This window comes from Molothrus aeneus, chromosome 18 (genome assembly GCF_037042795.1).
Source record: "Molothrus aeneus isolate 106 chromosome 18, BPBGC_Maene_1.0, whole genome shotgun sequence".
In the NCBI taxonomy this organism is placed as follows: Eukaryota; Metazoa; Chordata; class Aves; order Passeriformes; family Icteridae; genus Molothrus; species Molothrus aeneus.
This window is the reverse complement of record NC_089663.1, coordinates 6,777,295-6,803,844: the sequence shown is the minus strand read 5'-3', so window position 1 is coordinate 6,803,844 and position 26,550 is coordinate 6,777,295. Positions and strand designations below refer to the sequence as shown.

General features: G+C 42.6%; 1 protein-coding gene across 8 annotated transcripts in view; it reads left to right on the top strand.

Annotated features, from left to right (window-relative positions):
• Positions 1-26,550, top strand: part of ARVCF (ARVCF delta catenin family member) — a 246,468-nt gene that overhangs the window by 193,385 nt on the left and 26,533 nt on the right. For 7 of the 8 annotated variants that reach the window (XM_066562487.1, XM_066562490.1, XM_066562489.1 and 4 more), the window contains 4 exons: positions 1,979-2,096; positions 3,350-3,521; positions 5,807-5,824; positions 10,247-10,318. In XM_066562487.1, the coding sequence (XP_066418584.1) occupies positions 1,979-2,096; positions 3,350-3,521; positions 5,807-5,824; positions 10,247-10,318 (380 nt within the window). The remainder of the gene's footprint in view (positions 1-1,978; positions 2,097-3,349; positions 3,522-5,806; positions 5,825-10,246; positions 10,319-26,550) is intronic. The other variant, XM_066562491.1, reaches the window with a different exon arrangement.

The following is a 26,550-nucleotide window of genomic DNA, read 5'->3' as shown; positions in this document are numbered from 1 at the left end:
GTGTGATAGATGTGGGAATTTTTTCTCAAGGCATTGGTTTCCAGTAAATTCTTCTGTAGTTGAAGAGACAGGGATATCAGCAGGCCATACTCTTACTTATACAGTATCATAATATTTTTTTCAATCATAATATTATCAATGTCTACCTTGAAATTAGCCCCAGTACAGATCAAGAAGTAAGAAAGCAGGATACACAATACTGTGATGCTGTTCATAACCAAAGTGTAAAACAAATGTGGTGCAAGTGTGATAGCACAAATGAACCAGAGAAAAATCTCTTCTGAATGGGCCATAGGGCAAGGAAGGTGAAAAGGTTGAGCTGTTCTGCCTTTAGTCTGCCAGTGTTGCTTGTGAATTCTAACACTGTGAGACTTAATGAGGGAATAAAAAATGTGATACACAGCTCCAGATAAGACCATTTATAGTGCATTTCTGTCACCCTGAAGCTTAACAAGTAGTGTTCCACATTAATAGATGTGCTTGAAGGTGGAGCTGCTATCATTTATTGTTGTAACTCCTGAAAGGTATCTCAGAGAATTTGAATTCTAATTTCATTTTCATAAAGATGTAGCATTAAATTCACATTTGTATTTTTGATACAAAAGGATAAGTACAACTGGAGATGGGAAAACATCAGTAGGATTCTCTTCCATCTATCCTGTGGAATCATTTTAATACCCACTTCACCTGCCTTCTATCATCCATTGCTAGAGGTGAAGCTGTGTTAGGATTTGAGAAAAGAATTTGTTTATCTGTGCATTTCATTTGTGTTCTTAATTGAAAGTTAATGTGCTGTTACAGCAACCAGCTCACAATTAAGCGCCTTCAGATTTTGAGAGGTCTCTGAGAAAATGTGGATTTTCTTAGCTGTCTTAATTAACACAGCAGCCTGCCCAGATGACCGGGACATGGGAGGGGACCATGATTGATTTGTTAATTACTTGGAGATTGGCAATCCCTCTAGTTAAAAGCAAAAACTGACTGCAGGATCCTGATAACAGAAGGTAATGATGGTGTCCTGAGCTTTGAGAGGTAACCTTACATAGCTTTGTGGGATTCCAAGACCTGAAAGTTGAAAGGTTGTCTGTGTTATTGTTGGAATTACTGTGTTTCAGCTTTGGGAAGAGCTTCCCTACAGGTTTGGTCAGTGAGCCACAATTAAGAATAATTCCGTCACTTCATTTTCCCCCTAAAGAAAAGGGGGGGTATGGGGGGAAGGCAGCATTTGGAAAATTGACTTGATTTTTATTTATTTTTTGTTTAATGGCAGATTGATGCTTAATGCAAGGCTGGGGTATCAGTTTGTGCTCACTGGATGAGTTGAGGCCAAGTTCAAAGGTCTCCTCTAACACTTTCTGCAGTCATTGACAAGTGTAACTTTTAACAATTCCAAGTAGCCTTCCACTCTGTCTTGCTTCTTCTACCTCTGTGCCATTCTCTTGTGCAGAGTTTTGAGAAATTCAAAGCCATGTAAACTGTCATCCTTTCCTTGTCATCCTTTCCTTACTAAAGTTGACTGACCCAGACTTTGTAATGAATCTGCTGCACACAGCTTTTTCACTTTCTGTGGCCATGATACTGCTGGGCAATCTTGTGACTTAGCATGTTTTTCCTAAGGTGGTGAAAGTATCTTTCAGTTTGGAACTGCTGGTTTTGAAATTAAATTTTTTGGTTTGCATACTGTTTTGCTCTGCAGACTCCAGCCTGGTTTAAGGTGAGTCCCTGGGCTCACCAGCAAAGCAGAGAAGGTGTTTTAGGTACCTCTGGGATTGTGTTCCCCTTTTTGTTCAGGCTCAGAGAGTTGCAGATGTGTATTGCCCATACTTTACTGAGATTTAATAGGTTTGTCAGTCTACTTGGCCTCCTAATTTTTCATCCAAGGTGATGAGTTCTTAATAAATGTAGTATAAATCAATGCACCTTTAACTTTATAGTGAAGGTTCCAGGGCTTAATTTTCTTTCAACCCTCTCCTGTCAGGAATGTAAGTTCAGATGGAGCAGAAGCACGCAGAAGACTGAGAGAGTGTGATGGCCTGGTGGATGCCCTCCTGCACGCTCTGCAGTCTGCAGTTGGCAAGAAGGACACGGACAATAAGGTGAATTTGAGTATTTAAACATAGTTGGCATCAATTTATGCTGAAGTGTTGCACTGGGATCCAACTTCTGTTTGCTGGTATCAGAAGAGGATTATGCTTGCCTCAGAAAATAGAGTAATTGTCCTCCTCTCATGGCTGGTATCAGTGGTAGTGCTGATGGGGTATCAGCAGGATGCTGCTGTGTTTCCCTCTATGGCTGATGAGGGGAGCAAAGGCTGGCTGCTGGGAGAGGTGAGGAGACTAGTCCTTTATTGTCAGTGACATTATTGCTGTTGTTCTGCATTGCTTAATTGGCATTTATAAGTGCAGTCTCCAAATCAGAATTGAGTCCCATTTGCACAAAGCAGCAAAGGAGTCAGTTCCCATTTTAAAGACTTTATTCAGCACCATCTCTGAAGACTGAAGTGCTTAGACTTTAAGAAATGTCTTCAGACCTGCAGCACTTTCACTGTGGCTTTTTTTTTTTTTTGGTGCAGATTTTATTAATCTGTTATTATCATCACCTCATCCCATGGCACTTAAAAGTGTATTTATATGCATGAGGAATATCATAACTTTAACCTGTTTAAAAAAAGAGCATGCTATTTCTTCATAACACCAGAAGGTTTGTAAAGCATTGTTATTTTATTCTGTGTCTCACCATGTGATAGCCTGAACAAGGGGGTTACAAAGCCCTGTTACTTAATCAGGTAATTTTGGAAGTGGATTTTGTAACCACCTGGTGGTTTCCATTGCAACCTACAGAGCACTGCTCTTGTCAGAGCCCGATGTGCTGTGGATTAGCTATTACTACAGGACAACGTGTGTTCCCATTGAAATCCTCACAAGGCCTAGGTTCTGACCCAGAGAAAATTTAATAAAATGGACCCCTTGGAGATTGTAAATGTTGGAAGAACGAGAGAGAGACTTGGATTAAAATAAGATCCTTATATGATCATTTTCTGCTGTGTGTTTGATCTTTTGGTGAATTGTATTCTTTATGTAAGATCAAGTGGTATTTTTGATTAGAGAGTTTTCATTTTGAATGGATACTATTTATAAAGCGCTTCACTTTTGGAAAAATAAAATAGGGTTTAGAAGAAGAATGAACTTTAATTTAAGGGTCTTGACTAAATCTTCCTTGAGAGCTACATGGTTTTCCTGGGACAGGTAGCCTTCTTTTTTCAATTTCCCCAAGCCCTCCTCTGTACAATACAATGGTTTGCAGGTAAGAGGGCGCAATGTTTCATATAACATAAATTTCTTTTTAACAGTCTGTGGAGAATTGTGTGTGCATCATGCGGAACCTTTCCTATCATGTCCACAAAGAGGTCCCTGGAGCTGATAAGTACCAAGAACTAGATGCTGGACAGACTACGGGCACAGGAGGCTCCCAGAAGAAGAAGAAAGATGATGCTGGTTGTTTTGGTGGAAAAAAAGCTAAAGGTATGTGTTGCAAAAACTCAGAACTAGAAATGGATTTGGGGGTAATGTTGTTGTGCAGTCCTGCTCTTGCAAGCACATTCATCGTGCTCATTTAGGATGATGCAGTTTGTGGAGTGTTTGCAGTGTCCTGGCATGCATTTATCTCCTGTGTTGCATCACAATTGGATGTTTGGGATTCTTTTTCCACGGTACTGTAATTTTGTTTGGCTTTAAACAGGAATGCTGCATGCTGACAGATGACATTCTGCTGTTGGAAAAAGGTGGATGTGCTCTGCCTCTCCTCTGCATTGCTGTATTCTTGCATCTGTCACATCTCTGCTCTGTCCCCTTGCCTGGCTGTGGAGCACGTGTGCCCTTCTCGGGAAGCCAGGCCAGCATGGATCCATCCATCCATCCCTGTGCATGGCACTCCTGCCTGTGCATCTTCCATGCCTCCAGACTCTCATACTTGAACACAAACCTAAAAGCCTTCCCTCCCACTCAGCCAAAACATACAACCTCCCAATTCAGTCACTATTTCAGTAATTTAAATTGCAAACACGATTTTGTAGCTTTTAATTGTCAGTCACTCTTAGACCTGTTCTCTCCTCTGGGGCATGAGTGTTGCAAATGAGTTTCATTATGAGAGGATTAATAGTCCCAGTAACCCCCCTTCAATGTTTCCTTTACAAGGAGACACTCAAATTATATCCGTTTTCTTTGTTGTTTTAGAGAAATTACTATTCTAGACTGAATTCTGTTTCCTTTCTTAGAGAAATGACTATTCAGATGAATTCAGAGATAATTAATTCCATTTTCTATCTAGGCTTCATTCTCCTCATTCATGTGTACACATATCCTGGCTTATTATTTGTACCCAGGTACAAGGAAGGGTTTTGCCCCTAAAGAGCTGATATGGAGTTGTTTGAACTTGATGGACTCTGTGCTGCACATTGCTCTTTGATCTGATCTGCACAAGTTATTAAAATATTATGTGTTTCCATATGTGTTAGGGAAGTCATCACAGTGTGAACTTGCTTTTGCAGACAAGTCTGTCATCAGCTACATTTAAACTGTTTAAAATAAAAAATTGATGGGAATCTTCTAAAGACTGGGGGGGAAACTAAAGAACTAATTCTGCCTGCCTGGCCAGCCTGTTCTCACAGGGAGTGACTGAACCTGCAGTGTGATACCCTTTGGAAACCTTGCATGTGTGCTGCCTCGAGCCTGTTCCTGCCACCTGCAGTCCATGGTGTTGCTTTGCTTGAGAGCAGCACAGTCCATGGAAATGCTTTCAGCCATTAAAGCTCTGAGTGGCCTGTGGGAGGGGGGTGTTGTGCTGAGGGTGACATGTCCTCCACCCCTGATGGCAGTGACAGGAGCACTCTTAGGTGTGTGTCCCATGCCAGGTGTCTGCCTGGGCCCACCTAGAGATTCCTCTCCTGGGGCTGTGCTCCCAGGTTCTTTCTGCTTATCAGCTGAAGCACCAGGTCACGTCTTCGTGGGCAAATTGGTCTCAAAATCATCTGATGCTGGGGGTGAGCCTGTGGGTTGCAGCAAGCAGTGCAGGCACTCAGTGACAGCTTGGGTTTGGCTCTGTGTGTTTGGCAGGAAATGACAATACATTTTAATGGGTTTTCCCACCTTTTTGCAGTGCTCTTTTCAAAGTGTGCTGTTCCCTAGAGGGAAATCAACTGGTGATAATACTGAGCTCACAGCTCGTAGGATGTAGATCAAAAGAATAGAGGGTCTCAGACGACTGTTGTGCCTCAAAAATAAAAGTTAAAATCCATTCATAAATGTGCTTTTAAAATCATAAAGAGAAGCTCCCTTGTCTCACTGTTAAATTTATGTGGATACTGGTCTGAGCCTACCTTACTTTTCTCAGTCTAGAACTTCAAAATCAATCTGTTCTTTCCTTTCTTGTTCACTTAATCTCACAGTGTTTCCATGTTTATTTTATTTTATTTCATGGCCATTGATCACAGCATTTCAAACACCTCTGCAAAGGGCTAGTCATCCTTCTGTCCCCTCAATTCTGTGAGCACCTTTTCATTTAATAAAAAGAGAAAGAAAAGGGGAAAAAAAAAAAGTTGTGCAAAGAAAGATTGGGGGGTTTTAGCAGGAACAAAAGGGAGTACATGAAATACCTTGGTTTGGTTTTTTAATTGATGAAACTTCTGGAGTCTTGTAACACTCAGGTTTTGAACCTGTTCTGTGAAATTCTGCCTCTTTGTGACTGTTCCTTTGTATTTTCTTCATCCTGTAAATTTTTGTTTTCCTTTTGCTGCTTTTCTGGTAATTAGAGGAGTGGTTCAATCAAGGTGAGTCTGCAATACTTTCTTTTCATCATCACCATAACATGCTTTGTTCAGCTTTCACATGCAAGGCTAAGAGCTGAAATCAAGGTCTTGTTCATCCACCTCCTCCTGCTCCCCCAGCACAACCTCCTGTTCATTTCAGCAGACATGGAAAAATCCTCGGAGGGAGCTTTTGCAGTTTGGTCTTTCCATACCACAAATGGAAAATACAAGGATTTATTCATTCTTGGTGTAAGTGCAGTAGGGGAATTGCTGTGGAGCTGGCCTGCTGAGGCCAGGAGTGCAGGAACACCCAGGTGTGGGTTGTGTCCCCAGCCCTGTCAGATGGAAGGCTCTGCTGGCTGCTCTGGGGGGTGGAAGGAGCTGTGACTGCAGCAGCTTGGGTGTGTGTCCTCAGGGGTGCTTGATGCTTCTTCTGCTTGGGCACGTGCCTGGGCTGCTGCAGCTCTGTCGCTGGCACACACAGGAGCTGGAGGAAGCTGCCTCAGTACCTGTCTAGGGGATAAACTTCAGTTTCTCATCCCAGCAAGTAAAATTGCACCTGGAAGACACAAGTCTGAGGCTAAAGGTTCCCTTGGCTGGGAAGTTGATAGGCTGTGGATGCCTGGGAGCCTCTGTCACTGAGACAGATTCGAGGTGAAGGCAGGGGCGTTTTCAGGTTGTGACACTTGCTTCAGATCATGGGTTCTGGAGGGTTGGACCAAAGGAGAAATGTTGGGGAGGGGAAAAAACCAACCAACCAAAATCTTAATTGCTTCTCCCAGCAAATGGTGCTGGGTGGTGTTCTGCAGAACACTGACTTTGGGACTGTGAGTGGTGAGGCTGTGGAGGATGGACTTGTTGGCAGGACAGAGCTCAACCCTTGGTTTCTGTCACTCCTTTGTGGCCAGCTCAGTGGCTGTATTACTGAACACCAGGGAGGATAAGATGAGATTGTTATTAAGAGGCACTTTCCCTTAAATTTTTATTTCAACCAGAAAGAAAGCATTTGGGAATTAATCCTTCAGCAGAAATGGTCTGACTGCACCATGGTTTGATTATATGGTAAAGCAAAACGACTTTTGAGGAAGATCAACAACAACATTAGTGGTTAATAACACTGGGTCACACTTCAGAGTCTGTGCCGAGTTTCTGACAGATGGAAAATGCTGAAGGTCATGTTTTGGTTGTTTCTTACATAATGAAAAAGTAGCAAGGGAAGAGAGGGGAAGAATTTTAATCCCTCTGTTTCAGAGACTGTAAATTGCATCTTGCACAAGCAAGTCTCATGTCAGGCAGTTTTCCCAAACCGGAGTGCTGTGCCAGTCCTACAGCCAGGTCTCATAAAACAGGCCTGTCAGCAGGCATATTCAAAACTGTCTCTTGGCAAAGTTTGGAGCTGTGCTCATCCAGCATTGGCTTCTCTCTGACACACCTCGGGCTGGAAAACCTGGAGACCCTGGATATGGGTGGAAATTGGAATGTACCAAAAAGCAGATCTTAAACTTCTCTCCTACTGCAAGTGTAGTTTGTGCTGTGGTTTCAGCATCCCTGTGGTGCACAACCTGAATAGTGAAGATCCAGTCAGCGGTGTGCTCCATACAAATCCCAGCCACACGGGTTGTGTGTGTGTGTTCACATCCCTGTTGTGAACAAATGCACAGGCTCAAGGGACAGAGCAGGGTGTTCAGAACTACAGAATCTGGCAGTGATGCTGATTTTTTTGTGTTATTGGGGTGCATGGGGATGGCTGAGAAGGTTTCAGTCAGTAGACTCCTGAATTGCTACATTGGACACCTTTTTAGAAACTCCCCAGTATTTGTGAAAATCAAATGGGAAAAATAGCTGCTGGGCCTCAGATTGAAACCTCTGCTTTCTGGATGGATTTGGTTTGGTGTGTTCTTGCAGCTTGCTTGCTCACCTTGTCTCTGTAGAAAAGCCTTGGAAATGTAGGTGCTTGGGGTATTTCCAAACACAATCCATTTGACTAAGTAAGTAATTTGTAGAGTTGAAATCACCTTGGTCAGAGTTCTGTGTTCTGTACTGCTGCCATTGGCAAGCAGCTGGCAGCTTTTCTCTGAACAGACGGGCTTTGGCCTGCGAGGTGCGAGTTCCTTACAGGGCCGAGATGCAAAGCAGCAGAGGCTCCTCCAAACCAGCCAGTGTTTGCTTTCTGGCCCAGAAATGGAGAGACAGCAACTGAGGAGCCCAGAGCACAGGTGGTGGGTGCTGTCTTTATGAAAGATGGGTCAGTAAATAGGCAGCTGCTTTGGCATTCCCAGCTCAAAAGTAGCAGCCAACACTGCAGTCCTGGACAATTCCTCCTTAACAAGTTGTGCACAAACACAGTGCTTACTAAACACTGCCACTGGCAAGAGGGGAGCTCTTACGGTGCCATCTCAGTTCTGCAGGGCTGATAGAACTGCCAAACCAACCTTGAAATTATAGAGGGAACTTTTGAAATAAGTAGTTGTGTCAAGTAAGGTCTGGCTCTCTGAGAACATGTTCTGAGGTTTAAACTATCTAATGGCAGAGACATGAAATTTGGGGTCATGTGAAAAAACAGTTTGTCCTACTTGTAGATAAGATGGAGTCACATTTATGGGTCTGCTTTAAGTCTGTAATAATCTTTCCTACACTGGCTTCCTTCCTTGAATGCTTTTTTTCCTTTTAATTCCCTCTGCCCTGCTTTTTCCTGTCAATGCCCTAAGGGTCAGCAAGGGTTTGCAGCCAGTAACTGGGTTCAGCTGCCATCAAGGAGTGCAAAGTCTTTTGGTGATGTACAGCACTTCTTTCTGGTATTTGATTTCCCAAGTAATGTGTTGCTCCTTTTGCAGAGCAAAAAATTGATGGAAGGCTGTGAAGTGCCACTGATTCCTGTCCCCTCCTTTAGAAAAGATACTTTTCAAGGAGTGCTGTGGTACCTGGCTGCATGACCCTTTGTCAGCTTAAATGGGCTTTTACATACTTCAGTTAAGGAAACTACTTCAGATCAGCAGAACTTCTAGGTGCATGTTTTGTTTTGCACAACAGTTGAAGTTGGCTGGTATTCTGTGTTGGCATTTCAAAAGAAAAGAGTGTGATTCCATCCCCTCCCAAAGAAAGGGAGAGGATGGAATACTACCTTGAAGAGGGGGTTTTCCCTCTTAATGTTACTCCTAAATATTCATAATGGTATTTAAAAGCTCTGTATGGTACTGAGTATTTTTATCCTTTTGTCAGGAGGAAAGGTAGAGTGACCCATTGAATTCACTGTGCATGTACCAGCCCCCTGCTGTAACAAGGCAGGCACTGGCCTTTCCCATCTTGTGACCTCTTGGCAGACAAGACTCAGACTAATCTCCCCATTACATTTTCAAGAACCATTTTTCTGTTTGCTTTTAAGCAGCCTGACTGGTGGAGCTTCCAAGGCCTTTCTGTAAAATCTCCATTACCAGCCTGGTAATCCCTGTGCAGAAGCCACTTCCAGCAGCCTCAGTTGGGTTGTCTGAATTCTTCCCATTGCACCTGCCTTCCCTGCTCTGGAGGGAGAGAGACTAAATAACTTGAGTTTTTCCCTCTCAAAATCAAAGCTAAATTGTACACTGCTGTGATCAGAAGCCATGCAGATTCTTGCACTGCCTTCCAAATCTGTCTCTCTGCTGCCAGTATTCCTCTGATGGCAAAGTTCCTGCTTGTCCCACAGCATCCATGTGGGCTTACCCAAGGCAGTGTGTCTCCTTGGGGGCATGGAAACTAGCCCTTCCCTCCCCATGTATTTACATAACCTTGAATGCTCAACCTAACTAACAGTGGTTTTGTTCTGTTGTATGTAAAAGTTGTATAAATTAAAGCTGATGTAATAGTTTGACACTGTTTCTTAGCAAAAGTATGGAATTATTCCATTAGCTTCTAATAAATAGCAAAAATGACACTTTGTCAATTGAAGGGCAATTCAAGGTTAAGTTGTTGGCTGCTGTCTGTACAATATATTAAATCTAGGTCTTCCTGCCTCGTTGTTGCATTGAGAATAGAGGCTGCAAAGCAGTGCTGTTGTTTTTTTGCTCTGCTGCTGAGTTTTTGCTTGAGCTAAGCTTCAGGTCAAAATTCCTTTGTGAAAATAAGAAGTAAACACTAGGCTTCTGAGGGAGGGGCACAGCTTTGCCAAGAAGGGAAATGGCACCATTTTCCAAGGTTTAAAGCACTCCTAAGACTCTCTGAAACACTAGTGCTAAGAATGTTTGCAGATCAACCTGAAAGCAGCATGGGTGTTTGTCCCCAAGTTTGCTCATGCTAGACCACAGCTGTGCAGCTGGGCTGCCAGTCAGATACACACAATTATGGGTAGCTGTCTGTGATTTATATTCTGGGTCTGTATCTTCTCCCATCTTGTAGATGCACATGATGGTAACTTACCTGTCAGTATACTGACAATCTTCTCCATCTGTTCTCTTCTTTTTTGCACAGGGAAGAAGAATGGGGATTTGGACAGGAATTTTGATACACTTGATTTGCCTAAGCGGTCTGAAGCAGCAAAAGGTAATGCTAATGTTTGTGCTTTTGGAAATAAGAAGTAGCTTGGGAGCTGGAGGCTCTTAAAGGGGCTTGAGACATGAGCATATCAGGCTGATCTCTTTCTTTTGTAGCCAGTTAATTGAGATAATGGATATATCTGTGCATGCTGTTATCTAGTGCTGAATACTGGATATGCATTTTTATCTAAGACTGCTGAATTGGTGGAATCTTGTAGAAGCCTGTCTGATTTGGTGTTAGGTGATTGTAACTCCAGAGAGGGGTGAGTGCAGGCTCTCCTCCTCTATAGCTCCATTTGCAGCCCACCTGCACCACACCTGACTGTAAGGAGTTCTGAAATGCACTTGCTGAGAATGCTTGGCACTAACCCTTTTTCTTCCCTGGCATCTCTGTCATTCTTCAGCATTCTTTGGAATTGGGTGACAGCAGGGATTGGGGATTTTTGCCTTTACTGATGGTCAGTCTTCCCCTGAACACAGTATTCCTCCCTGTTTGAAGTGAGCAGTACTTGTGGTTTTCTAAAATCTGGGAGGTTCACAGAAAAATTCTTCTGCATTGTGCTTTTGTATTTTAGCTCTGGCAGAGGTGGAATCTTTCACAATCTGCATTCCCTTCTTGCATGCATGGTACTTTTTTAAATTGGAGATTAGGAGGTGATTTGGGATTTTATCAGAATTCTTAGAGCATTGGATGGTGTTTTGAGACTTGCACAGTTTTTGATTTGAAGTGTGTGCAATGTCTCTGCAAAGATCCAGCATTGTCATGGCAACTGCTGCCGTGCCACCCTGTCAGCCTCACCTTAACGAGCTCTGAATACCCAGAACTACCTGAATATCCTCAGAGGAAAAATTTTAAACTCTTCCCGCATCGTGTAGAGAATTTTGGGGAGTGTAAAGAGACAATCTGACACAGTGGAGAGATCCACGGACTATGGGATACCTGAATTGTGCTCTTTTGGTGGCCTTGGTCCAGTCCACTTATTTGTTAACTGAGAGCAACAACAGAGGCCATGTCTGAGATCCTTAGAGATGTGCTGGTAGTCAGTAATGGTGTAATAATTATACATACATAGTCCTGCACTCAAATTCACAGTGAAACTCTGATTGATGATATGCAAACTAATCCTAAGATGTAGATAAATCTATTTATAGACACTCTTTATAGTGGATGCAGTTTCTAGTCTTGTGTCTAAACACTGATTTTCACTTGGTGCATTATTGCACAAGATCTTCTGTATCTTGTGAAATAATGCAAGATGCTGAAGAACCTCTCAGAAGCTGCAGTACCATCCTATTTAGAGAGCTGCAGGAAAATTCTAACCAGCCTTCACTGGCTGCCATCAGTTCAGGCTGGGAGCTGATTACAGTGCAGAGCAAGGAGACACCTTTAGGATGCAGGAAAAGAAAGGAATGCAAAATACAGCAAAGGCTTCAGCGTTTGCATTCCTTCCTAAATGTGATTGGAATGGAGGTGCCACTAGAGGGAAAAGATGGAAATCAAGAATTTCTGCAAGGAAATGTACCTTGCGTAGCTTTCTTTAAAATAAGATCAAGAGCTTTCATGTGGCTCTGTTAATGGCAGAAGTGATGTGCAGATCTGATGGGAGATGGATCTGTCTCTGAGCTTACACAGCTTGTTATCATATTCAATTGCTAGAAATCTCACACTCTTGAAGAGGTTGTTTGATAATTTTGAGATACCCCCATTTAATCAAAGTCAAATAGATTACATATCTCATGATAGATAAGGTCAGGAGATTAATCCCACAGCATTTCGAAAGAAGCACTTTGACATGGAAAAGGGCATATTTTAAAAGTAACTATTGACTTGTGTGCTAAGATAAAAAAACCAAGACATCAATGCATTTTTGTTCACTTTTTTGGTGGCATTTTCCTGCCAAGCATCTCATTTACTTGAGAATTCCTGGATAGTAAAGGTTCTAACAAGGTTGCTTGAACTTTCAATTGTTCACTGAAATAAAGAAAATAAAATTGCAGTTTTAAAACCCTGAAGAACGCTGGTCAGATCTCTTCTATAGAGGATAATTGACTCTGATGAGATCAGCTCTCAGCTGAGGCAGAACCTCGTTACTGAGATGGAAAAATCATGCAAGTTTTAATGATCAAAAGCACTCAGATTGAGTGACATGATGAAGTGCTATTTCAAAAATCAACAATTATAGATTAATCTCTTTCATGTATTATTAAAGCCATATTAAAGTGAGTTTTCAGCTGGAATCTTTGTGAGCAAGTGAAACTGCAGTAATAAGATTTGTTCATTCAATGCAGCAAATGAACATTGTGGTAGTTAACAAATATTGGGATGTAGTGTTGTTAAGTTTCCTGTAATCTTATAGTCAACATCCATGGAGCTTATCTGGTGTGTCTAAAGATGTGGTTTCAAGAACTTGACATCATGCTTTCCCTTGGAGATACTCCTAGTTATGACCACTGAGCTTAACTGAGAGTATGCTTATGATCACCTGAAAAACCATGGACTAGTAGCAGCAGACTAGTCCAGACCTATTTTCTATCAGCTCTGGAAACTTCATTTTGACTCCAAATTACTTTAATGGTAGAAATCTCTGCCTGTCCTGCAGCCAGACATCATAAAACCAGAAACTTCTGTCGATTGTGGGTGGGGACTGGCTAGTGTCCGTGCAGAGGTTTCTCAGTCCTTCAGAACATCTGTCCTGCTGGTCCAACATCTCAGGAGCACTTTCATATCCTGAACAATCCAAAGGGTCCTGTGAGTTGTAACCTAGTTTAAATGCTCGTATTTCACTTTTTCCCCCTGGAATTTATTTGTTCTGGTGAGGAATGAATGAAGGAAGGCAGCTCTCTTTTTCAGAGTGATGAACTAGAGTCTCTTCCTGATGGTTCCTGGTTTTTTAATGGGAATCAGGTTCTGCTGCAGCACATGATTTGAGCAGCCCTGAAACCATTTCTAAGCCTTTAATAATTTTATGTGCTAGGCATTCTGGCAGGGGAAAGCTTCTAGTTCAGGGTTGTTATCTGTGGTAAACTGGATAATGTCAGACTGGACAACTTGCAGTGCTTTCAGAAGCTGTCTCATCTGATAGTAAAAAATTAATGTATATGCCCTGGCAGTGTCCAGAGTACTCCTGTCCTCGTGAGGAAAGATTGTGAAAGAGAAGCTTTGCATTTCCTCTTTGTTGAAAGGAGCATATTTTTTTTCCTGACAGTCAAAGAGAGAGAGCATAAATTTTGGGGGAAAGTGATATGAGCTTGCATAGAGAAGGGAACAGCACTGACAAGAAATTATGAATGCTGTTCTTAGAACCTTGCTAAATTTAGGACTTTCAAAAATTGCTGCTTCTGGGGGAGGGGAGTCTTACTGAAATCCTTTCCCCAGTCTAAAGTAGGTCAGTGATAGTGGTGCTGGCTGCCTCCTCTGCAGCGTGTTCTCCTCTGCACTCCCACAGCGCTGATTTCTCCTGTGTACACATTAAATACGTAGCATAGTACAACTCCTGTGCTTTGTTCACAGAGTCCTTCACTTCTGAGCAGGAGCAGTGGCAGGAGGCTCAGGCACTGGGGGAAGATGAGGATTAATCATATCTGTGCAGGGGAAGGCAGTGTCTCAGATGGCACTACCTCTGCAATAGGGTTTTCTGAGCTGAATCAGGACTGATGTGTGTCAGCCCCCCAAACAGGTTACAGGGGATGTAACATTTCAATCCTCCTGCATGAAGGTGTTGGATTGTCCACCTCTGTTCCTCAGTGCTGGAGTATGGGAGGAGAAAGTCCAGAAGAGCAGAACAGTTTTTTTATGTGGAATCAGCATTAGGTTATTCCTAATTAAATGCAGATATCTGTGCTGTCTGGTTTAAGCAAATCTCATGGCTTGTTGTTTATGTGCACATATGTCTGAGGCCTGAACAGTAGCTGCTCTATGGAGCTTTGGGTGTTGAAGTTCAGCTCTCATTTCAGTTTATCTCATTAGGGAGTTGAAAATCTTCAGCCATAACGAGATGTGCAGGTAGATTTCAGCCTGGTGGATGAGCTAGCTCATTTTCTCCTTGAAAGCAGTTATTAAGCTGCTTATTAATTCCTCTTTTCCTTTTTCACTACTTAAGTTTAATTCCATTTTAATGGAAACATAAGTTTAGGAGAGAGTTGTGCTGAAATACTGAACTAGTGTTAAAAATGCTTATAATTGAAGAAGTCTGTTTTGTTGCAGTGGGAACGTCCAAGACAAGCTGAATTTATCTGAAAGCTCAGCTTTGTGTGTACACTTACCCTGGTCAGCAGCCTATGTAGGCAGGGAATGAGATTTTGGATGAACTTGTCAGCAGGTGAATTTCTTCTTCTCCATTATCTGAAATTCTCAGTCACTTTCCATGTAGCCTCATGCTGATGATAGATTTTCTATTCCAGAAGGCAAGTGTTTAAATTCCCTTATAAATCTTTGTATTACTGCTCCAGGAAATTAGACTTCCTGGCACTGTCAGGGTAATGACTTTAACTTAGTAGATTACAAAAGTGCCAGCAATTTGTCTTCAGCTAAAGGCAACATGTAGTAGAAGGAGAGAGAAACCTCACTTTACTCTGGCTTTAGTTTGTAATTAAGATTGGCTGCAGTTCGCATTTCACTGCTGCTTTAATTTGCTTTCTTTAAATCTTGACAAGTTGACTCAAGCACTCACCTGCCCTTTCCAGCTCCCTTCCATCATTAATTTTGATTGTCGTATTGTGAATAAGTGAGTAGAACTGATTGATTAATGGCACCATCCACACCCCTCCTGTGCCTGCTGCTGGAAATTCAGGGACTGGGAAGATCTCCTCTGTGAGAACAAGTAACATGTTCTTGTATTAACATCCTTGCAGCATTTAATACACATTATTAAGAATTCTGATCCGAATTATAAAGTATCTCTTATTTCTGTTGCTTTCCTAAGCTGAGTATTCATTTTGGTCCCATGTGTTTTTCATAATTTACAAAGCAGTGAAAGGTTTCTCATCTGTCTTCCAGTGCTTTGAGTCAGAGAAAATTTATTGCCTTGAATAGGAAAATTCCCATATGGAAGCTGTGCTTGCCAAACTTTCTCTAATCTGGTACCTTTAAATTCCCATTCTTTTTCCCTATATTTTCAAGGAACTCAGAGCAGACACCTGTGAATTTTTCCTTTCTTATGTACACAGTCTTTCCATAGCTGACTGCTAATTGTTCTGGAATCCTCTGCCTTTTTGGTCATAATCCTCTCTGATTCTTACATTCAGTGTTCTTCTTTGTTCAGAGCTGGTGGACATGTGCATGAATTGCTTCCTGGCCTGCTGTGCTGTGCTCTTCAGCTGAAAACTTTTTTGTGATTTGATCAATCTGTTAAATTTAAATATGTAGAACATAAATTGTATGTTTAAGGTTGAAACTGAAGGCTTTGAAAAATCATATGGGGGGGATACAGTTGAAATGTGAATTGGAGGTCCAAGAGTACTGTTCTGTCTCTGCCACTAATTCTTTTCACTTGGTAATACAATTCTATCCTACAATGTTCTTACTTTGGAGACTGTAAGGAAAAAATATTTTTCTGGGAGAAATCCTAAGTGATATGACTGAAACCCTGTACAGTAACTCTGTACAGCAGCACTGCTGAGACTCACAGCTCTGCTGTGTGGAGTTCAGTTATTCCACAAAATCATGTGAGATGAATTTGAGACCGTTACAGGACCAGCTCTGGTGTTATCTGTCTGCTCAGGAATGTGAAGAATAGTTTTGGCTTTGCATCCTGGTAATTGCTGCAGTGTTTGTCAGTGTTGCTCTCTGGCTTCAGAGAATGCCTTGACATTGCAGCCCTGAGCTGTGGTTTCCAGACCCCTGCTTCGTCCATAGGGACATCCAGGCAAAACTGTGTTTACAGATAAGACAGGCTAGATTCCTGGTAGGGGTGAAATGGCATCTGTGGAACAGAAAAGCTCTTGCAGCTGAGTAAGGGAAAGCACAATGTTTGTGTGAATGGCCCAGGTGAGAGATTGTGTCAGGAAGATTTGAGTTGGGGACTTCAAATAGTTCTGCTCCGTGGAGGATATAGAACCAGTGTAAACTGGAGAAGAAATTTCAACTGTGATATTTAAATGCCACTAACACCTCCCCACCCCCAGCATGGACACTTCATAGTGTGAGTGTCTTTCAGGTTTAGGTCATGAAGCTTTGAGGTTTAAGCTGAGGGACCAGTGGGAAGCAACTGCTGGGGCGGGGAGGCAGGAAGGGCAATTGTAATGATACAAGAATTCCATTCAGCTCTGTATTTATAGAAGCTGAAACTCTTTGTGAAGTCATAAGGTGGTGGTTCTTGTTCATCTCTTTTTGGCTCAGCTATAATTTGTTTGCCTGTAGAACTGCTGATTTTTCCTTTGTCCTCTACCTCTGTTTTAACAGCTAGAGGTCACATGCAAGATGAGTTAAAACAACTGCTTCTGAATAATTTCAGACTTTTCCTTCTGAATGAGAAAAAGCTGACTTACTTCTAAGATACTTTGGTTATCTTGGAAATAGTAAATCAACATCAACAGCTATTCCTCTTTATCCTTTTGCATTCTCAAATGTTTAGTTTCCCTTAGCACATGAGGAGGAAAAGCTGACAGTTGGAGGCAAGATTCTCTTTCCTCACCTTTAGGTCCTTTCACCTGTGGCTCTCATGGGACAATAAAAAGACTCCACTAGTCAGCTTCCAGCTCTTCCTTGCCTGAGGTTGACACCCAGGAATATAGATCTACTATAATAACTAGCAGTGTCTTCAGAAGACAGGAATCCCAGGTGGTAAATTCCTTTTCCAACTTGATGTGAGTTTGTGGCCAACTTAAGTGCACAGAAAATGAGTTTTAGGCATCTCAAACAAGAAGAGCCTATATATACTTGCATAATAAACTAGCCTATAAAAAACTAAACAGCAGGAGCTCCACTAGAGCACATGGTAATTACAGCAGCTAATAAGGAGATGTAGTGATCTGGAGCTTCAGCTCAAGACAGAACTGGAAGGAGAGGAGTCTGATTTTCCCAGTCCAGCATTGCTACCGACTTTCTGAGTGGCCTTGGGCAAGTTAATAGCATTCAGTTGCTGGGGTTGTAGTGAACCTGTTCATGAAGAGCCTTCTATTTCCTCTGCCTTTACTAGGAGAATCACTTCACTAAAATAATAGCTAGAATAATTACCCTCACTAAAATAATTAGTGTTTTCACTGCTGCTGTGATAACTAATGCAAATGGAGTGTATGTGGTACATTTGTAAAACCAGCAAAATTCTGGTGAAGTATACTGTATCCCAGCTGTTGCTAGCAGTACAGTGATATAAAAAAATAAATAAAAATATAATTTCAGCTAAAGGTGAACGGTAGAGGTTTGCCCTGATGGGATACTGTGGGAATGGACTGAGGCATTCATGTTACAGAGAATCTTGCAAGTATGTAATACTGTGAATTGCTTTGCACTCTCATTATGCGTACTGCACTTATTGTGGTTTTTTATTGAGAAGTTCAACTGCATTATTTATGATGCTTTGTATAGAAAGGTGTACACGTAAACCAGTGCATGACTGGAAACCTTGGGTAGATTTTACTGCCCAACTGCATTTACTTCAGTTACAGCAGTGTGTGCTCTCTGGCAATGCAGCATCTTACCTCTTCAGCCACTGACTGGATTTTCATGCCATTTCCACTTGGCTAATATTTCTGATGAAGAATAGTTAATGTTGGAAAGCAATAGTTGCCAGTCATGTGTTTTTAATTTTTACAGCTTTTCCTGTACTGTTTGCCCTGCTGAGAATGGTAAATTCTCTTCCCTCCCCACATTTTAGGTTGTGTGTATGTTTTTGTATGTCCCATTTAGCATTTCTATTCTACAAGCAATTCTAATTGTTACTCTAAAATAGAATGCTTGTTATTACAGAGCATAGCTCATTATACAGATGCTGCTCCAGGACTGTTTATAAAATGAGAATGTGCCAAGAAAGCCTGCCAGGAATAAAAGCAGGAGTTGATGGGAAGGTGCTTATCCCTCATAACTGTAGCTGCCTCAGTCTTGGGGCTCAGTCACTGCAGTGAAAGACTCACTCCATCCACCAATCCATCACTGTTGCATTATGTCAGCTTTTGCCATGCCACTTAGTTTCAGTTAAGAAACAATAACAATGAAATCTCTGAGTTCCCCCCCCTCCCTTTTAGCATAGGCGTAAAAAATGAGATGATCCTTTGAAGAGGGGTGCGAATCTGAAAGTTGTCCTGGTTGCCCAGCCAGCATTGCCAGGAAGCTCAGGGAAGATGAACTCAGCTTCTGTCAGAGTTGAGATGAAATTTCATGTCAAAATCAATTACAAAAACCTTGTTGGATGAAGTTACAGTTGTCTCTGGTGTCCATCAAAAGTACCGCAGCAAAGTTGTGCTGACGAAGCTGCTTGACAAGTTAAGAGAACTGCAGAAAGTTTCAGAAGAGCTGAGGCAGAAAAATGGTGTAATGTTGATTTAAATCCCTTTCCAGATTTCCAGAAGTAGTGTGAGCAGAAGCAAAGGAGGTAGTTACAGCTCTGGGTGAGTGTTCTGAAGGCTGTGCTTTAGGAGTAGCCAGAATGTGGATTTCTGAGAGCCTGAGGTGATTCGATGCTTTCAGAACTCAGCACTAGACAGACATCACTCGAGCCCCACTGAAAGCATCTGTCCCATCTGGTAGCCTTCTGCCCCAAGAAATGGAGGCTAATGCCACATAATTGGGCATTGGAGGAAGTTGTGAAGGGTTCTTTATATCATTGAAGGATTTCAAGACCTGGCTGGACAAAAGCATAATAGCTTGGTCTAATTTTGGCATTGAGCCTGCTTTGAGCAGGAAGCTGGCCCAGTTGACCTCCCATGTTCCCTTTCAGCCTAGTTGTTCTGTGTGACTCTCATTAACTGATTACAGAGTCAGCCAGGAAAAGTATGTCTACATAAAACCAGCTCATTTTTCCAAAACAATCCACAACTGGTGCGTTAGGTAACTCAGATGAGAAGTAGAATGAGAAAGTTTGTTTGCCCATGGAACCTGAGAAAGGAGCATATATACAAAATGGAGTGTATCAGGTTGCACCTCAAGATATGGCTTGTTTCAAAGAAAAATATATTTTTACTTATAATATGTACTTTACTGGTGCCAGCACAATAAACCATGGAGTTCTCAGAACACTTGATAATCAGCCTTTGAGGATCTGCTTAGAACAGCTAATGATGGGGGAGAGAAAGGGGAATGAAAATCAGATAGTTGTGTGATTCTGAACTAATTGCAAATTGTGGTGCTGTTTGCAGTCAGTTCAGAGATCAGGCAAGGAGACCTTCCTTACAGTGCAGCCAAGACAGGGAGGTACATGCATTTTTTCCACTTTTGCTTGAACAGTATTATAGTTAATGGAGAGCTTTAATCATAGAGTTAATCTGAAAATTAAAACAAACTGGAATGTCAAATAACCTGGGCATTTTAAATTGCAGAAGCCACTGATGCTCATTAGTTGGGCTGAAGCTGCCATCATGTTTTGCAGAAGAGCAAATAAAGAGAATCAAAAAATTAAGACTTCTGGTTTTGCAGCATTAATTTCCAGCGAGTGTACCTGCACAGCTGCTGCAGCCCTATTATCTGACTCATTACTTTGTAAACCACTCTGAGATATCTTGAATGTGAAAGCTGCTGTGTAAAGCCATATTTATTTCTGTAACCCCAAGTGCTCTGCGCAGGCTTAAAAGCTCCCCCCCTTCTCCACCATGAGAGGGGAATTACAGGACTTAATGTGCCATATACCTCTAACTGTGGATTGAAGAAAAATGACCTTGAACTGAGAGGCAGGCATTTTACATGGTAAAGCAGTCACTTAAATTTACCTGTCAGCTCGAGGCAGGGGGAGCCTTACCTCTGCATGGTTTAGAAAGCAATGTCAATCCAGCTGCTGGTTGCTCTGAACCCACTGAGAGCTTGATTGCTGAGCCAGGCATTTCCAGATGACCAGTGAGAATGTTGATCAGCATGTGGTAGAAAGGAGAGCGTTTTTATTTCAGCCTCACAGACCATTAGTTTCAGCCCTGAATTTTCTGTGTCTTGATCACAGGGAAAATTGGAAGTCTGTAATAGCATGAAATGTTACTTGTCTGTGCAGGAATAGACCCTGATTCAGGCAGATCTGGAAGGAGGCAATGTGGGGAGCAGTCCTTGCACCTTGTGCCCAGTTCATTTGTGTTTTGCACACCTTGCCATCTCTTTACTAAAAATCCTGTTGCTTTTGTCAGAGATGTCTAGAGCAACTTTGTGGGGCTTTTTCCCAGTAACCTCAGTAAAAGAGTAAGTACCAACACACTGTGACAGTGCATTTGAGCAGGCCAGCTTGGGATAAAAGCAAGACTGAACTCATGTGGGGAGGGAAAGAGGGTACCATTGCTGATGTGAGTTGTGCAGTTAAAGGGCATTTCAGTGGCACAGCTGGGAACAGAGATGAGATTTCCTGATTACAAAGGAGTATCTTCCTAGCTTGCTCATGCTAGCAAGCCCACTGCATTTAGAGATGTCAGTTCTTCTTGTCCCTCTCTTACAAAGCCAGGAAGAACATTTAATCTAATGACTTTTGTTTTGAGACTTCTAAAATCACAACCAGCAAGTCTGTAATCATGATTGAGCATATAATTGCATCTTATCCTGCTGAGAGCCTAAAAATAATGAGCAAGAAAAACATCTCCAAAGACTCATTCAGAGTGTGAGGGGTCAAGAGGAGGGTATAGAGAAAGGATCTGCCTTACCTGGAGTGTCCCCAGTGACCTTTAAACACTTAGGAAATTCGAAGGCTGAGTTCCTTGCAGATGCAGGTTTTCCTCTTCCCTTCTGGGGCTGCTTTTCATGTTGAGCAATGAAACGAGAGAGCACACGGGGCAACCTGCAGATGTGTGAGAGCAGAGAGAAGTGGGAAGAATGATTGAGGTGTTGTGTTCTTGGCAGTGTGTTCAGAATTTCTTAAGGAATGAGAAACTGGGGGTGTCAGGAGCATGGGACCTAATCCCATTTATTCAATTACACAAGCACTGCTCCCAGCAGAGTATTTCAGGTTAGTGATAGTGTCCTGAGTGTAAGACTTGGGAAATGCACGTGTGACTTGGATTTGGGCAGTTTTGCTTAATAGTTAAACTCTTAACAAGCACATCCCATCCAAATCCAACATCCCTGAGAACACTGCTGAGATTAAACCCATGGACAGTAAACTGTATTGGCAGTTTTCTGGGTGGCTGGATTCTACTTTCCCTAAAACACTGAAAATTTGCTGCCAGTTGTTTTGCTGAAGCCTGGAGACCTATTTCTAGATCAAGCTCTGGACTCATATGGCCCATGAGAAGCTATCAGGGCATTCAGAACATTGCCTTACATGGAGAAATGGATATAGGCCCTAATATGATGGAAATTTCTATACTCCTGAGGAAGTATCTCTCCTTATTTACATTTATACTGACCTTTTCAGAGTTTTCTATAGGCATGAACAACCTCCACAGTAAAGGTCAGCTTCTGCTTAGAATCTTTTACATGGGTAATTTTAAGCTCAATTTTTAATTGCATAATATTACCATAAGAAAGCTGCATTGAAATTGAAAACTCTCCTAGACAAAGTGGCTGTTGGGTTGGGATCTTTTCACTGTTTTAAAGGCAATGAAGTGGTTTCAAAGAAGCTGTCAGAGTTGCTTTGTGGTAGTGACTGCTGTGCCTTTGTTGTAGAATTTCTCATATGATTTTCTGCTGCATTATGAATGCAGGATATTGCTGTAGGGTGGTGAATATGGGGCAGGCTGCAGTTGGATGCTGTGTAATGTTCCCCTTTGCCTCTTGAAAAATGTCTCTGTGCTCCCTCTATTCATTGCAGCAAAGTATCTCGTTCATTGCTACACACTAGGGCCCCAATCTCTTCTTTTTCATTTGCAAATAGATTTATTTGTGATTTTTGGGTGTGTGTGTTTAGACAGCTAAGGCTTCAGGGAGCTACTTCTCTCCAGATCATGTTGTCTTACATCCTATTTTAGTCCAACTTTAAGTTTTACAGCAAGATCTGTGTTTCCAGGAAATCTATTATTCTATAGGCAGAGCTGGTTTTGTGTCAGCTCTGCCTGTGATTATCCAATATTCGGGCAGTGCACAGAACAGCAGGTGGGTTTACATTTAATAGAAACTTCGCTGGCTTTCCAGAAAGCTGCAGAGAATGGTTGGCAGGAAGAGGGAGAAGAGTACCTGTTCACTCAGTACTTTGATGTGGTATGTTTCAGTGTGTCCCAATTTAAATGAGGGAGGAGCAGCAGCATCTTCTCTTGTCTCTCATCATCTGTAATCCCTTGCCTGGATACAGTGCTTTGAGGATGAGTGCAGAATCTCTGTTCTTTGAGGCATTAATGTTTCTAGCTTACACTGAAATCCATGAGAATTGAGCACCCAAATATGGTACCTTTAAAAAGCTGGGCTGCAAGGTCCATTTTTTTATTAGATAAGTTAAGGAAAACCTTTTGTGCTGCTTCCACTCTGGTCTGACATTCATTTGACATTGAAAACATCAAATTCTTTTTCTTGGATGCTTGGGAGATACTTGCCTGACAGCAGCACAGTCACTGTAATTGAGACAGATTAGAGGCACTGGGCTGCCTTTGGGTGCATGAGGCAGCTTTCATGAAATGGAGAGAGGAATTGAAACACACTTTTGACTTTGGAAGCTGGAGCAGGAACTAATTAGCAATTTCAGGACGCAAACAGGATTGGAGGAAATGTTTGGGTTGGCGTATAATAAATTATTTATTAACATGGGGGAGTCTTTCCATATGTCAGTTGCTTATAAAATGCTTATAAAGGCAAGATTGCAGGACTTTGCATTTAATGAAGCAAGCAGGCTTCAGTCCCAGTGATTAGGAGCCACTGACCTTTCATTTTTGCAGGCTGAGACTGGACCTGGTAGCCTCTGCTCAGCTTGGATTCTGCCATGCTTCCCCCCAAAAAGATTAATTGTTTATATCCAAATATTTCCTTCTTACTGGGATGTATTTTGAGATGTTTGATGTTTCTGTGAGGGTATATCCACCGGAGAATAGAAAAATTTATTCTGCCTTATTTGAGGAATTCAAGCTGTGGAGTTCTGCAGCCCTTCACTGCCTTAAGCAGACGATCCTCTAACAAGCAGCTGAATTGATATGAATAACCAAATACCTGTGTAATGGCTTATGACCATTTATGAGACTTTATATAAAAATCATGATGAGCAGTGGAAGTATAAGAGGACTCAGTGAAGCATGAGTAACCCAGAAAAAAGCTTTCAGTTTGGCTTCTAAGCATATTTCAGTGTGCATGAGCTCTGGAAGATTTGGGGTTTTTTCTTGACGTTGTTTTTCCCTTGGCACTGAAGATAAAACGCAGACGTGCTGTGAAGGGGAGAACCTGACAGGTGCCAGCCCGAGTGGAAATGCTGTCAGTGGATCCTTGTCTGTCCCAGCTCCAGCTCTGATCCACCCAAGCGCTTGTCAGGGCCGTGTGGGCTTTCAAACCCGAGCAGGAGGTCCCTCCGCAGCAGGAATGTTTTGAAGCACAGTCAGTGGAAACCCCCAAAGTCCCACATCTGACAAAGTAATCCTGTTTCTGTAAATTCCTGAGTGATGGAGGATTGGGGTTTGCCTTGCTGGTTGGTTTTAGTGCCATCACCCCAGCGTGTAACAGCACAGAAGGTGCTGTGGGTCCTCCCACACCTTGGCTCCCTGAAGACCTGGTGGAAACAGCACCTGGGGAGGTGTGGAGGAGTGTGGCTGCTGTGTGCAGGGAGAGCACTGGTCACTGCTGCAGCCACCCTGAGCCCAGCCTGGCTCCAGGACTGCCGCCGCTCCTTCCCTCGGCTGCCGCTCTGCGGAGCCACCTCTCAGCTCTGCCCTCCGAGTGCTGCTTCCCCCTGGTGCTGGAGCCCAGAGCTGTGCCCTGCAGAGCCCTGCAGCCTCTCCTCCACTCCACAGCCCCTGACATGCTTTGCTCTACTGGGCTTCTATGACTAGTCTGTCCTATGGGAGGGGAGGGCACTTGGTGGGACCATACCTGGCCTCATGATCCAGCACGTTTCATACACTTTCCTGAAGACAGGAAAGAAGATATTTAGAGGTCTTCAAGGTAAGAAGGCATTTTCTGTGTGTTTCATATCTTTGTTGGGTACCTCAGTACTGAATGTCTAAGGGTGTGGGGATATTTCAACTAAATATGCATTACCATGGAGGGTTTTTTATTTTGTCATGCAGCTGTCTGCTGGAGTGTTTCTTCCCTTTGCTGTGCTTCTCTACTTGGTGGCATTTTATGACAGAAAGTTTATAAAGCTGTTCAATATCTCAACAGTTCTAAATAAAGTCAGAATCTTTTTAATAAAATAAATATGCTTAGGTGGCATCTGGAGCCAAGGACTAAAGCATGACTCCTTTTGCAATAAGTTTTTCTCTGCAGACAGGTTTCTACTGAGCTGGGAGGAAGCTAGAAGCTCGTTAGCTTCCTGGAGTAAGAGCAGCTGATTGGCATCTGGAACTGCAAAGCTGAGTTTTTACAGGGGCTGGAGGCCAAAAAAGGGCAATTTAGAACACATGATCCTTGGTTAAACACACACTGAAGACCAGAGGAAAGAAAATGGTATGCTCAGGCAGCTACAAGTTAAAGGAAGGAGTCCCTTAACAGTGCTGTTCATTTTCAGTGATGACTCTAGTTCTGAGACATTTTTCTGCTATGAGGCTCTTGGACTTGTTGGTAAGATACTAAAAGCAACACATTGTATTTTACTACTGGACATAGCTGTGGCGTAATTTTTTTTTTAATGGGCTTTCCTTCAGGGAATCACTCAGTATCTCTCTCTTTAATAAACATCTTCATACACTAAGCTCAAACCTGCTGATGGTTGGGCTGGACATTTAGCATCTGCACTAGTAATGGCAGTGAAAGGAGTTTCAGGTCTCTTCAGCTGCACCACATGGCAGCTGTGATCAGAAAGCTTTGTTGTGCTTTACGGAGCTGTAGGTGAGGATTGTCAGGAAAATGTTTTTGCCTGTGTTTGGTTGTTTCAGTTCAAGGACAAGTCCCAGAAAACATGCATGTTCTGGCATGAATATGTGAATACACAGTTGAAAAAACACATTTGTTTATCTAATATGGAAAGTAATAATTTTCCTCATGTTCCCAATCCTCATTAGCTTTGCCAGCCATCTTTTTATTTATTTTTTTTCCTTTGGGAAAGCTTAGCTAAATGGAAAAGGCTTGCAGCACACTCCAAAAAGCAGTGGATTCAAGCCCTACCGAGGCAGAGAGTATGCTCAGGACTAGAGATTCCTCCACCTTCAACCTTTCCCCATTAGAAGGAAAGGGCCACTTTCTGCCTGCTTGTACCCAGATGAGGGTAGTGTCACCTCCTTACATCAGGAAGTGATCTTGGGCAATGTTATGGGTTTGGATTATTGTGGTATCCCCACATATTCTTGTCTGGAGTTTGCAGCTCTGAGGTCATTAAGTTGACAGTTCCTGAGCCTCTCCACATTTTCTACTGGTGTCACTTGCCCAGACACCAGGAGCCAGATTAGCCAGGTGGGCTTGGCAGTGTTATCCTTTCTGGAGAGGATTGTGAAATTCCTTGGAATTGCTTTCTCTGGCTAAAAAGGAGGAGTGACAAAATAGAGCTGTTTGGTGACAAGAGCAAGGAGACGCCCCTCGGGGCATGTGGGCAGTCACCAAGCACTGCCATCTGGGTCCTTTCAGAGAGGAGAAAGAAAACCAGTCAGTCATGTAATTCTGGACCCTCACAGAGACAGGAGCAGACATATCAGAAGCACCCATGGCCAATAGGAGCAGCAGCAGCAGCACTGAGATCTAAAACAATAAGCATGGATGTTTGACCTTGTCACTGTTGTTCAAATATCCCTGTGATGTAGCAGACAGCATCTGGAAATTCAGGTTTTCCCTCCCAGGGAAACATAACATGATCAATGACACGCTTGGTATTGATCTTGTATGCATGGGCCGGATTGCTGTCTGTTTAAGAAGTCCCCAGTGCAATGCATATCATCACTGTGCCCAGCTCTTTCAGTATCAGCTGTTAGACCTGTGGGCCCAACCAGGAAGCTTCAGGAAGGAGCTTCCCTGAAGGGAGCAGGCAGGATTGCTCACATCTCGGAGCATTGCTGCTCCCTTGGCATATTGATCTGCTGTCAGTGAGATCACCAGCCTGATAAGCATAATCAATCTTT